This window comes from Falco rusticolus, chromosome 8 (assembly GCF_015220075.1).
Source record: "Falco rusticolus isolate bFalRus1 chromosome 8, bFalRus1.pri, whole genome shotgun sequence".
Lineage (NCBI taxonomy): Eukaryota > Metazoa > Chordata > Aves > Falconiformes > Falconidae > Falco > Falco rusticolus.
Window position 1 is genome coordinate 38,478,948 of NC_051194.1, and position 13,976 is coordinate 38,492,923.

The following is a 13,976-nucleotide window of genomic DNA, read 5'->3' on the forward strand; positions in this document are numbered from 1 at the left end:
TAGTGCTGGTGCAGTCCCCTGAAATCAGCAGGGCTGGTCAGAGGAGAGACCTGACTGCATCACAGCTCCCCATGAAGACTTTGTCATTTGGTTCAACATGGGCAGAGAAAGAAGAGAATGAGGAGGAGGAGGAGGCAGGGAGGACAGTGAACACCAGATCTCAGCTAGCATCGCTCAGAGCTCCTTTCCCCTCCACTGCAGGCTTGGGAGCAGCAGCAGCAGCTGGTATTGCAAAAGGTACTGATGCACAACACGAGCGAGTTTTACGCTGGAGCGTGGCAGGGGCAGAGGGCTGGCTGCATGCACGTATGAGCTTTTCTAGGGAGATTATAGAAAGGCTCACATGGTCCAGAACATCATCTCTCCTGGTTGAGCATGGGTAGGCTGCCTGGCAGCACAGGCAGACGTGCTGCACACAGCACAAGTGGAGCCATCTCTGGGTAGTCTCTGAGGTGCTGGGCAAGAGAAGCCACATGCAGCCGTGTTAACTCACTGCATCTGTAATGCTTCCCACTTGCTTTGGAGTTTGTGGGAAAGCCAGCACGTCTGGCCCACCAGGACTGCCAGCTGCACAGGGAGGACTGTGAGATGAGGGGCTGCCCCAAGCTATGACTCTGGAATGTTCCTGGGAACAGGATGGTTGCTTGCTCTTTGGCTGGAAAAAATCAAAGCTCCCAGCCTAGGGCATTAAGCTTAAATCAGTGGAGATGCAAAGGGGCTTTTTTCCCCCTCAGAGAAGGTGAAAAAGAGAAATAGAGGCCAGACTCTTAAAAAAATTAATAAGAAGGAAACAAAGAACCTCAAATCTGAATCTGCCTGCCCATTTCCCTTTCAGTTCATGGCTGGCATGCTTTGCTCTCTGCCATGTGGGAGGATTTAGCTCCTATTGACAGATGAGCTAATCAGTTCCCCTCAGCTCTTGAAGCTTTATCAAAGCCAGTTAATCATGTTACTGACGTCCACTCAGGCCAGGGCTCTCCACTTCTGTCCTCTGCTGACAAGGCGACACAAACGCACACCACACACACGGGGATAATTTTTTCCACTCTCAGTTCCACCAGCAAAAGGATGTCACCAGTGGCTACTGTGCCAACATGTGGGTGCTGCCCATCTCTCTTTCACCCCGTCTGCCACCCTTTGTTCCTGGAGAGATGTGGTAGCTCCACCAGCACCTCGTGAAGGAGCAGGATGATCTCTGCAGACCAAGCCTGCATCTCGTTAGCACAGTAGTGGCAACAGTGGGAGGAGTAGGCCTGGGCTTCAGCAGGCCCAAGTCCTGTGCTGGGAAGGATGCTGAAACCAAGAGCCTTTTGAACCCGGATACGAGGATGTGTGGTCCAGACCTCTCTTCCTGCCACTGGGTTTATTTTACTCCTGTACCCCAGTTTCACCAACTGCTGCTCTGTGATACAGTCTGTTCTACTCCTCCTGAGGGCTGAACTGGGGCTCCTTGCCTCAGGAGTGACTCTACCCACACAGGGGCATGACCTGGGCTGGTTGGGACTTGCAGCACCAGGGTGGGTCAAAGATGGGGCAGCCAACCCTGCCTGGCAGAGAGGCTGGGCTGGAGAGCCAAGGAGTTGCATGTGGAGAGACCCTGCCATACCCAGCCACGAGGTAGTCCCTAAATTAGCTATTCCAGAAAGGAAGGAGTTTTTCAAAAGCCTTACACTCCCCAGCCTCCCCCACACCTCCTCACCCTCTTCTTGCTTTGAAAAGAGTTTTCTTTCTCTCTGGGGTTGCTGCAGGTCCCTCTGCCAGCCCAGCCAAGGAGACACTCTGGGGTTGCCCAGATGAGCAGAGAGGACTGTAAAAAGAGGTGCCGTGAAAGTAAAGAGGAGGAAAAGCCAGGGATGCTCAACCCAAGCTGAGCTGTACCAGCCAGCTCTCCACACCATCTCCTGCTCCCCTCCATGAGTGAGCAGACGGGTGACCTCAGCCATGCCGTGAGATACGATCACCCACCTATACAGACAATGTCCATGAAGCCGTACATTCCATAGCAGATCTGGAAGAGCAGGTCCTGGCGTTGCCATTTGGCCGAAGGACTGAAGGTCGACCAGATGAGCCACGAGATACTGGCGATGAGAAAGAGGGAACCCAGGATGGCCGCTGCTATCTGAACCTTCTCAATGACTGTCAGAGAGATGGCCTGCCACTGCAAGGGAAGGCAACAGGGGGAGGAGAGGGGACAAGGGGGAAGGAGGAAGAAAAAAGAGGAGAGATTAGTTACTTGGGGCACACTGCTGTTTTACATCATTGTGGTGGTTTGGAGATCTCAAAGAGCACCTGTGAGCATAGGTGCTTTTACCTGGTCCATATCTGGGGTGGAGCATGGCAGTTGTTCAACAGTGCATGGCCCCACGTTTCCTGACAGCATTGGTGAAGAAGCAATGGAGAGGAATCCTGCATCTCACCAGGAAAGCACAGAGACCTGAAGGAGGCAGGACAGGCTGGGGGCAAGACACCAAAAATAACATCCCCATGAAAGTAGGTCTGTGGTGGCCACCACAAACCAGGACATATTCAGTTGCTACCTCAAACAGAGGCCAGGCAGCGTCCTCAGCTGAGGCATCCTATTACCATGAAAAGAAGTGTCTCAGAGAGCCAAGCTTTCCTTTGGAGGCCTCCCATGAGCTGGCTCTTTGCCACTTGTGAGATCTGACAGGATCACAGCACTAGGTAGGATCTCGCAGCAGCAATGCACTTCCCACAAAACTTGCTACAAACAACACAAGTTGCTGTGGTCAGGACACCCTGCCTTTAGGTGATGACACGTTTAGGCTGTGTTCCAAGGTAAACGTCAACGCTTCTTCCTCAGAAGAAAAAAATAGAAATAACTCCCCCAAATCCATTCACTATGTCAAATAGCTTTGTATAAGCTATGGTATAAATATCCTAAGCCCAGATTCCTTTCTGTCAGCCAGCATAAAATGTCCCCACTCAGATTTACACTGCAGAGAGAGCTGCCCTGTAAAAAGCAAGAGCAGAAATTGCTTTCTTTAACAAGACTTGGGGGCATGGCCTGTAGCCCCTCCTGCAAATGAGAAATCAGACACGTAAACAGGCTGGGGAAAGACAGCCTCTCCTGGCACAGAAGTATATAGGCCACCTTTAGCTGTGAGATACATGCCCTTGAAATCTCAGTGGGACTGGCAGAAGGATAAATAAAGGCGGATTTCAACCTCCTGCAGGTATAGAGGATTCAGAGGAATTGAAAATGTTTAGCTTGGATTCAGCCCAAATCCAGTGTCCCTGTGAAGCGGCATCTCTGGCGAGCCCTCGGTACCCTGCATGCTTGTCAGACATATCCTGGGACAGCGGGGTCACCCATCAAGCCTTGGTCCATCCTTTCGCAGGGTAAGAAAGGAGTTCAGTTGCTGGGTCCCCCTTTAATGCTCAGGCCAGCCGGGAGTTACCAGTGCTTTTTGGGAGGCAGGGAGGACTTTGAACCCTGATTGAAGGGCAAGAAGGACAACAGGTGACTTGAGCTGGTACAGGCATGCATGGCATTGCTACCAGTCCAATGACCAAACACCTGAACTGAATGCACTCTCCTGCAAAGGGCTGCCTTCGGAGAGGAACAGACAGGAGCTTCAGCCTGAGACTGAGGACTGTGGGTTGCAACTGGAAGGAGATTGCCTGGCTTGGCTCAGAGGTGAGCTGAAGCATCTGCCTCTGCCAGCCTTGCTCCTTGGCTTACATCCTGCAAGGGCAGGCAGCCCTCAAACCATATATCCGGGATGTGCAGCATCCATGAGGTAAGCAGTACCAGCTTATTTCATCACTGGCCACAGAGTAGATGGCCATAAGGCTGCTGAGCAGAGAGAGAGCTTGTTCCCTGCTGAAGCAGGACTTGGCTCAGCTAACCCCAGTCCCCCTCCTGGGCTCCGCTATCCCCAGTCCCCTTCCTGCCGTCCACTCCAGCAGCTGGCGCAGCCAAAGGCAAACACCGAGCACTGGGAACACTCGGTGATCTCTTCAGCAGCTTGTTCCCACTCTGCCGTAGCCTGACCTGCTCCACGCCTGCACCAAATCCAGCCACACAAGTGGCCCCTTTGTGCCACAAAGAAGTTGAGGTAGTGAACAGCCCTCCTCTTAGTGCTGGAAGCTTGGTGGTGCCAGTCGCAACGAGTCAAGGCTAGACGCAGGGGTGCTGGAGTCCACAGGAGATGCACCGCTGTGCAGAGCAAAGCCACCCAGCACCCATTGCCCCCAGAACTGGGTTCTGAGGGACGGATCAACAGCTATGCTGTCCTCCCATCAGCTCTTCAGCTTCATTCTCAGCAGCACCATAAGCAGATGCAGGACAAATCTGCAACTGGTGCTGTCAGCTCGGAGGTCCAGGGCTAGAGGCATGTGGTGGGGAGGGAGGTTGAATATGTGTGTGGGGTTGCACTTTCACCCCTGCAGCTTTCCCCGGATCTCATCTCCTCTTCCAGTCACTCTGGCAAATGCTGAGGGGTGGGAGTGCAGAGAGCCTGGTGCTCCATGCAAAAGGTTTTACTGTAGGTCTCCCACGCTGACCTGCGTGTGCCTGTGCCAGACAAATCATTCTGCATCATTTCTCTCTCAAGAGGAGGTAATGGACTGGCTCCTCACCATCTGTCTGGCACACTGCAAGGCCTGTGGTGGCAACAGGTTCTTCCAAGGCAGCAATTAAAGACAGGAAAAGAAGAAGGAGCTGTTTTCTACAGCTAGCAGCCACCTACACCCAGCACCGCTGCTTTGCAGAGACAGGGAGGCTTAGGTGCAGGGCTAAACACACTGTCAAAGGGGATGGGGCTCAGAGCACAGAGAAGTTACACCTAAATGCAACCTTCAAACCCCGCTCCCTTCAGCTGGGAACAGAGAGGCTGAAGCACAGGCAGGGACGCTGCCTGATGCTGCTCAGCTGGCGGCAGCTTCCAGGAGGTTCACTTCAGTGATAATGAAGAGGCTGGAGTCCATCAGCTGTGCCAGGGGGTAGGGGACTCTCCCCCGGCATCTGGCACTAAGTGGCAGTGACACACGCAGCAGCAGTCCTGACTCTGTTTAGGAGGTGGCACTGGGGTGTGATTACCCTCTGGCAAGGAGGTAAATGGGTCAGAGCTGAACACTGAGGAAAATAACCAGCTTGCAGAAGAATTTAATATTTTCCAGGAAAAAAAAAAAAAAAAGTAATAAATGTTGTATTTCCTCTCTGGCAACTCTGAGAACTGCAGTTTGGCATCCCACATCTAGCCCGAGCCACCAATAACCACAGTCATTATTTTTCATCTTTTAATTCTATTTTGCTACACATCTTAGGGTATGAGGTGTGTACAGAGAAAAAAAGGGTGAGACAGAAGATAAAGCATATTACTCAGTGAAAGCACAGACAGAAGGGTCGAAGAGCTGTTCAGAGGTGGAATGTGCTGATGAATTTCAGCTGCAGGAGCTGGGCCTGATGTGTCCCTGCACTGGTGGCCTCAGGAGCCTGCCTCAATCACCACACTGTGCCTCTCAAATTTTGTAACAGCCCTTACAATATCGCCCATTTTCCTAACCCTCTCCACCATTACGGCCAACAGACCAGGGATTTAGTAGATGACCCTATTGTCCTTGGGTCACTACTAGAGCTGCAAAGAAAGGTCTCGGCAATGCTGCAGAATCCCTTTACTGGCATGTCTGAAACCCCCAAAGCTCTTTGAATGCCTGGCTGCAGACACAGTCCCCTCCCTCCAAATCTCCAGCTCAAATGTTCAAACTCTAGCAAGGTCACAGGGTCAAGCAATCCCACCTTGTGGGGAGAAACCTAACACTGAGCCCTTTTTTCCTCATCTGATAATGACTGTTGAGTTCCAGGTAGCCGCTGAGCTGTACTGAAGTGCACCTTTAATAACTGGCAGATCATCCAGGTTGTCAATCAGGAATGTGACCTTTAGGCAGGTAGAAAGCTCTATGAATGCTCTGCCAGCACTAAACAGGGCAGAACTAAGGACCTGGTGGGACCAGAAAGCTTTAAAGGCTTCTGCAGGATAACAGGAGCAGCTTTGTGAGCTCTGGGCTTACAATGGCTTCACAGTGTGCCCAAGCAGCTCTCTGCAATGGCTTGCCACTTGTGCTGGAAAAAGGTCTCCATCCCTCCAGACCATTCTGAAGAAATGTCCTCATTCACTCAGGAGCTGTCTGTCTGAGCTCTGCTACTATCCCCCTTGGTTGAGTGCTTTGGCACACCACCCAGATGTGCACATGCAAAACACCAAGCTCTCTTGGACTGATTTTAGCCATTTCCCCATTTCCCCCAAATTGCAAAGCTCTGCAACAAAGATGCCTCAGAAAGGGCTTCTTAGGAGCCCAGGTCTGACATTTGTGATGACCTTAGCCACGGTCCAAGCTGGGACTGGTGCCGGCCAGTCATGTCACTCTTGTTCTCTTGCACTGTTTCATAACCTACGTGTTGTACTTGGGACAAACCTGTTTCCTTGTTTGCTTCAGTGCTTCTGCTCAGAGGCTTGTGAGTGAAAACTCCCACTGCTAATGTAACACAGATTAATAATGTCATTACTATAGTATTAAAGGTATGATCTGTATTTCACTTTCCTTGGCACCAGCAGTCTCCAAAGGCTCCCAAGCACTAACATGAGCAGATCCAAGGCAGATATTTGCCTGCAGAAGGTATCTATGTCTTACTGCAGCAGCTTGCAAAGAAGACTTGCTTACTGGGAAAGCCTTCCTACACTCCTCTGAGAGCTCCCCCATGCCTGCCTCAGGCAGTTCAGTTTATTTTTATTGCTGTATCTGACAAGTCCCCTTAGTACCTATCATTAACATCCTGAGCTGTGCTAGTCAGCAATTTAATTTTCAGACCCAGGATCACAAGCAAGCAGAGGTTTTTCCCAGAAGGTTGGAGTGGACCATTCCCAGCACTGCTTCAGTCTGGCGCTCTCCTCACTGGTGTCCTAAAGCCCTGGCCATCCTCCTCGATTATCTGTTCGAGGATGGCTTTTCTTTTTATAAATTCACCAAGCGAAGTTATGCCACTGCTGTGAGAGCTTTCCTGCTGCACATTTACAGATGCTGTCACTTATTCAGATACTGGAAAGGCAACAAGGTGGAAGGAGGGCCCAATAGGGCCATGCAATGGAAGCGTGCAGTAATGAACCCCCTCTCCCCCACGTGCCAAAGCATCTGATAAGAGTCAGGCTACAGTATGGGTATCCTACAAAGCCCCTGCTACGAGGCACAGGCCATGAAGTATCTCTTGCTGTGATTGCACCCATTGCTTACAGCTGGAGCTCAGCAGGGACCAGCCAAGTTCATACTCAACACAGGTGATTCAGCAAGTTGGGACAACGAGTAAACATCAGTGAACTTGCCTCAAGCTTTTTAGCTCATGCTGAAGTTCAAACACCTGGGCACCTCAGCCACTTTTCTTGCAGGTGTGGGTGGCCTGATGAAGAGGCCATGTAAACAAGCACTCATCAGCTCTTAAGGGAGCATCACCACAGTCAAAATAGAGCTGGAAAAGAACTGGGACTGGATCCCAACCCCAGCACTGGATAACTGAGGATTTTTGGAGCTGAAACAACCCTCGATACAGGAAGAGTCAGAGGTAATGACTGTAAAGCAGAGCTGAACTCACTGAGGCTGCAGGCAGTTGTAGGTCTGGGAAGGTTAGTTCAAACAGATTTTTGATTTGCTAAAATCAGAGTGGATGTGGTTCAGGAGAAGGTACAAAGGAGCTGTATAGATGAAACTCACTGCAGAGTCCCATCATGGCAGGTACTTAGTCCACTATGCATCAGCACCAGGGTGTCTGCAGTACTATTACATGCTTCTGAAACTCTGTGTTTTCAGGGCCTTTTCAAAGTCATGGGCTTTGCACAAATATCATAATGGAGAGGAGCAATTAAAGCCTCCATGCCCATGACTTCTATCTCGGTGACTGGCAGACTGGAGATCAGGAGGATGGATGGGTGGCCAGACAAAAGCTCTGGATCTTCTGGCTGCTCACAGCTGGTGGGATATTTTTGCTTATTTGCTGCCCAGCTGCTGCTTGGCCGGACACCTCTCATGTTGTTCAAAACCCTTAAACCCCCAGTCTCTGTGGGTTTGCAGTGTAGCTTTTTACTTTTAAGGCTTTCACTTTTAAATGCTTGCAATCCAGGGATGGGGGTAGGTGGTATTAATTTATAGAGGTTAATTCTGCCAAAATACCAGACTAAAGGCCTCTTTCTGGTATGAGGCATCATAACAGCCTGAAGGCTGGAAGGAGTCTGTGTTAATTATGCATGAACCATGTTCCCTCAGCTGCAACTTCTCCGCCCATACCACAACTCTCCACACACATCTGGCCCATGTTGTGCTCCTAGGCACTCCAAAAAATGCCCAGCAGATGTCAAAATGGGCAGAGAAACATGCAGATCCCAGAGAACATGTGGGTGTTGGGTGTGCTGCTCTGCTCAGACCAACTGGACATGCTTCAGGGACCCCAGGACCTGCCAGCTGCCTGGGTTTGGCTTCCCAGTGGTCTGTCATAGGAGAGGACACAGGGGCTAGGTAGGCCACATGGCTCATCAAAATCTAGCCAGGCTCAGAGCATCACCCAAACAGGTTTCATTTGACAGGGTGAGGTCTGTGTGGTCCTTGCCTGTGTTACAGTTTGTCTGGAATAAACAGACAACTATTACTTCCTACAGCTTTTGCACTCAAGAATCTGTCCTTGAGAAATTCAGAGCTTTCTAGTAAGAATAAAGCTGGGCAGAATTTCCAGCAGACCCTGGAGAAGAAAGGCCAGGGACTATTACTTTACTTTTGGAGACATGTTTGTATGTCCAGGTGCCCTCTGTTATCCACATGTGGGGTGAATACCAAGCAGAAAGGATGCTCTTCCTGCCTGCACGTGCTGCGAGACGTTATGGCACATAGTGTCAGGGCATCGCAGCCCCTGGGTCCTTTCTGCCTCTCTTTCCCAGCATCAGAGGCTGGTGAGAGCCGCTGAGGAAAGAGACATGCATGGTGATGGGTTATGAGGGGCTTGAGCTCTTAGTCCTCGTGGGAAGTCCAGGCCTGGTACATCAGCCACTTCCCATGGGATTTCACGTACTAGTGTAGTGTAGCGTCTGCTTCCCAGAAATGCCTTTGTACTGGCACCAGTCAGGACACCCGGGCACACAGCTGTAAATCTATTTATTCCAGATCAAGTGGCTTTTCACTCCAGTTGCTTCTTCCCACCCTCCAAATCTCCCAGTGCTTCTGCAAGAAGTGCTGTGAAAGCTATGCCAGCAACACAAAGCCTCTGAGCCCAGGTTTTGCACGGTCCTCTGGGACACTCGCTCCTGGAGCTGAGCTCTCTAACTCAGCTGCTCCTGCCACTCAGTTTTTGTGTTGATGGCAAAGGCCAGCAGATCAGGCCCCTTTCTAACACAGGAGCCCAGAAAGAGCAATGCTCTGCACAGGCTTTTGAACTGTGTGTGTGGGAGGGGAGCTTGTCTGTGGATAGCTCCAACAAGTTTTAGCTGAGTGAGGAGCAGGAGGAAAATCGCTGACCTGTTGCCCTGAGTCTCTGGAAGCATTTGGAGGTTATTCATTAAAGGCAGTGCTGGCTACATATGCACTCACAAATCTGCACCCACAGACCTTCAGTGTTGCTCAGGATTGCACCCCTAATCTGAGCATTAGGGCACTCATGGACCAGCTTTCAAGAAACAAACAAATGCTGCTTTGTCCACATCGCTCCTCCTGTGTATCAATCTGCTCTGTTACCAGAGCCAGGAAATTAAAACACCCTGGGTCTGGGGTTTGGGATGAAACTACTGATCTCTCCAGCCCACGGCACAAGGCAAATTGAATCAGGAACTGTAGGGACTTGCAGAGAGCAGGCAGTCTTATTCCTTCCCCCTAGCAAAATTTCCCCAGGATGCTCCACTAATTTCGCTATTTCATTTAAGTCTGGAGTCCTAAATGGCTGTCCCTGTTTCCTCACTGTGGTTAGTGACCTCAGGCTTGGAAAAAGATACACAGAGACTGCAGTTTGGAGGGGAGAGCAGGAGTTTCCATTCCCCCTCTACTGCCATACAACTGGGCACGATCACTAGCAAATCCTTGCCTCCTGTTAGAAAGCAGAGCAACCGGCAAAGAGCCAAAGCCCTCCACCAGATTCTGGACAAACCAACATCCTTACAGACATTTCCCCAGTCTCTAAACCACAGCATGCTGCTGTAACATGTCTCCAGTCCAGATGATGCTAATTAAGCAGTAGTGCCTGGATGTTATGTTCTCCTTACATCCAAGGCACTAATGGTGCTCAGCAAAGGCATTCAGCAATTAATTCATCTTCAGGTGTTGCCCCAGAAATAAATCAATAGCTATTAAGGATAATTTATACCTTTTTTTAACAGTCACACAGTCTTCCCCATTCTGAATCTTGATTTTAAATTACCAGCCTGCAGTGGGGCTTATTAAACCACAGTGCTTTTGAACTCAGAAGAGAAAGAAGGTGGGTCCTCTGATGCCTTTCAGAGCCACCTACACCAAGATGTGCCTTATCTGTTGTGTGTACATCTGTAAATGTCCACCAAGAATCAGGCTTGGAGAGATCAGAGCATCAGAGCCAACACCCCTTGTGCCATGCCAGGATGTATTTGATCACGGGGGAGCAGCGAAGTGAAAAGGGTGGCAAGATGAGAGAGCTGTAAGAGCCCTCCATCTGCCTCCTCTGCCCCTTATGCCAACACAGAGGAGGCTCAGCAGGAGAAGATCAGGCTTAATGGCACAACTATAGACACGTGGAGCCTCAGGATACTGCTCTGTCACAGACTGTGTGCTCCGTTGTAGCAAATTCTGTAACTGCTCCATACTCATCCACCCCTGGAGACCGTGGCATACCTGTGGTCTCCAGTGGATGAACACATTGGAAGGGCTGTGAGGTGTTACAGCACTATCATGGTCACACTGGCGTTTTCAACAGGAGGCAAGTGAATGTGGGAATGGTCAAAGGACAGCAAAAGCAGACTCCCAGACGATGCCCCTGGTATCACCAAGCAAAACATGGGGGCTTCTTCGGACCCCCAACAACCCTTTTGAAGCGCCTCCGACATATAGATCGCTGTGCACAGGGAAGGAAACCCCATGCAGGTAGAATTCACTTGCTCCCAGAAACAAAAACAGAAATGAGAAAAAATAGACTTTGAAATGTCTCTAGTACCTTTACCTGCAGAGGGTTCTTTGTGCTTATGGCAATGACGTGATACTTGTAGTAACACAGCTCACAGCTCCAGCAGCCTCTCTCGCTAATCCATTTGATCAGACATGGCTGGTGTGTGCACTTCACTGATCCATCACATCGACACGGGCTCAGCAACTCCCCCTGAAAAAGAGAGACAGCACCAATGAGGCTCCCCTCCTCCCACAGGCACGGCATGGCAGAAGCTCCATCATCCACCTATTTGCTCTTTGTTCCTTTTGACCTGGTTTGGCTTAGGTAATGCTGCCTCCATCCATTTTGCCTCTAATAATTCTCAGCTGATGTGAACTGAGTTTGACTGGAGTGTAACAGTCTCAGATACTTGAGTCCTACATTTTTTTGTGGAAAGAGACAGCTGGGTAGATAAAAGATGCCTAATATTGCTGAAGGAAAAATTAGACAAACATAACTCTTACTAGTACCAGAGGTTCCACACTAGACCATAACCATTGGACACAGCTCTGTTGGCAACCAGATGCCACTGTTTCACCTGCTTTAGAAGGTGAGGTTTGGTGGGGATAGCTGCAAGGGAGCAGACTGGTGGCCTGCTCAGCCCAGGGTGGCTACCTCAAGCACAGACATGGCAGCCCTCGGACCTTCTGCTCAGGCTAGCTTGTGCCAGCTGTGGAGGTGCCGCTCCTCCCCAGGAGCCGGACCGAGCCCAGCACCCTGTGGTACATCCCAGGACTTGCCAGGCAATGGGCGTTTGCTGCACTAGACACAGCACTCGCCTTCCCCATGCCCCTGCACTGAAGAATCTGGTTGTGGGTGGCAGGGGTGTGCTTTGGGTCCAGGTCCCTGTGAAGCCATAGCCTGGCAGGGCACAGGTCCTCAAAATTACACCCCACCCACTCACCCCATCCACTTCTCCCAGACAGTCTGTCCCAGAAGTGAGTCATGCTGCTGCATTGCCTATAGGGCTGGCTATTTCCAGCCTAGAAGCAAGCAAGATGGAGAACAAATTGTGTCCTGGCTTTTATGACGGGCGGCCAAAACACTGAGCCTCCTGGCTCGCTCCCTTGTTTCTGGTGTAGCTTTAAACAGGGTATCCAGGAAAACCCAGCATTATACTGATCCATCTGCTATCATCCTGTTCACGGTGAGACTGAATTCCTCTCTGCACACACATGCTCAGGAACTAATTTTACAGTCATTTGCCATTGCTTATTTAGGGAAGAACAGAGCCATTACATTTTACCCTCTATCTCTTAGTGTTTAAAAGCCAGAGTATAGACCCCAATAGTGTATTTAGCTGTGCTCCAAGATTTAAAAGCTTTTAAAGGCAGAATAAGACTATCTATGGGATGGGGAAGGCTGGCATAATACTTTCAGTGTTTGGGAGAGGATATTTCCTCTTACAACCTTAGATCAGCCCCATCATTACCACTGACAGAGCACCAGGAAAACAGATCCTGGTGTTTGAGGCTGCTGGGCACAGTAAAAGACATCCATGCCAGCTACCTTGGGTTAGGAAACCAGATCCTGATCTTGCTAACCCTGGTAGGGAACTGTCTACCTTTCAGGGTACCACATCAGGTTTTAGGACCTGAGGAACTGAGTACCATGCCGGGTGAGAGCGATACTTTTTTTTTTATGAAGCCTAATACAAACATGTTAATCATTTCATTTGCTTCGGCTAGGTGACCTAAAAATGTCATCTTCCATGAAATTTTAACAAAACTGTAAATAACTTTTTATATTACAAAACCAGGCTCACCTCTACCTGTCACTTGTTTTCATTAGACACCGGAGAAGATGCAAAGGGAGAGGGGGAGCAAGGAGGGTGTAGGATCCATGAACCTTTTTCACCTGGAAAGGTGTGACAGGAAAAGCCAGAAGAAGGGAAGCAGAGAAGGATTAGATGGGAGGAAGGTGCATGTGGGAAGAAGCACTGACATTTGGCAGCGCTCACTAAACCTCTTCCACACCAAGAGCTAGCTTGGTACAAGGACTGCTCTGTGCCTCTAGTCCACCCTCCTGATCTCAGTCCCTGGTGCTTTATTTTCTCAGCAGCTTCACTCCTCAGCACACAAGTGTGAGCCCAGCACAAACGGGTAATGCAGAAGCATCCCAGCTCTACAGCGTCCCTGCCTTTCCACCCTGCTGCACACTGGGGTCTCCTGAAGGGCTCAAAATGGCAAGTGAGGGACCTGGGTTTTGTCTAATGAGCAGCTGGAGGCACTGGTGATAAAGGATCAGGGATGGGGCAGAACGGAGCAGGAACCAAGAGCAACAACCTCCAAGCAAAGGCAGAAGAGAAAAGCTGTAGCTGCTGCCTGAACTCACGTTGGCTTCTTGGGCTCTGTAATAAATGAGCCTGGAATCCGTGCTTGCCTCTTCACAGCCAAGGACTGTTCATAGACATCCCACACCACCACGGGGACCCAGTTCTCCTTCCCTAATTGGGATGCTCTGGCACAGACAGTCCTGCCAGCTCCTGCAAGAGCTCAGGACTCAACTGTGGAGATGGATCCCCCAGTTTCTTGGTTTCTGCAAATCCAGCAAAACCCTGATTTATCACATTTTCTCCAGCCGTGTGAAATATTACATCCTTGTGTGTAGCGCACAGCTATTTTTGCATACTGTGAAGCCCAATTCTGTCCACAGCAGGCATTCATAAAACACTGCCACAAGCACACACATGCACATGCACTCCTGTACCAGCAGAAAAATAAACACCAGGGACATATTAAAGGAATAAATCCTTTATACAGCAAAGAAGGCGGCTGTACAGCGAGCTCAGGAGCAGTCCATTGGCTGTGATACA

At 50.1% G+C, this 13,976-nt stretch overlaps 1 protein-coding gene across 1 annotated transcript in view; it reads right to left on the minus strand.

Annotated features, from left to right (window-relative positions):
- Window positions 1–13,976, minus strand: part of MARCHF4 (membrane associated ring-CH-type finger 4) — a 111,828-nt gene that overhangs the window by 26,310 nt on the left and 71,542 nt on the right. The window contains exons 2-3 of the mRNA XM_037398592.1: window positions 11,177–11,332; window positions 1,966–2,158 (exon numbers count right to left, since the gene is read on the minus strand). Of these exons, the coding sequence (XP_037254489.1) occupies window positions 1,966–2,158; window positions 11,177–11,332 (349 nt within the window). The remainder of the gene's footprint in view (window positions 1–1,965; window positions 2,159–11,176; window positions 11,333–13,976) is intronic.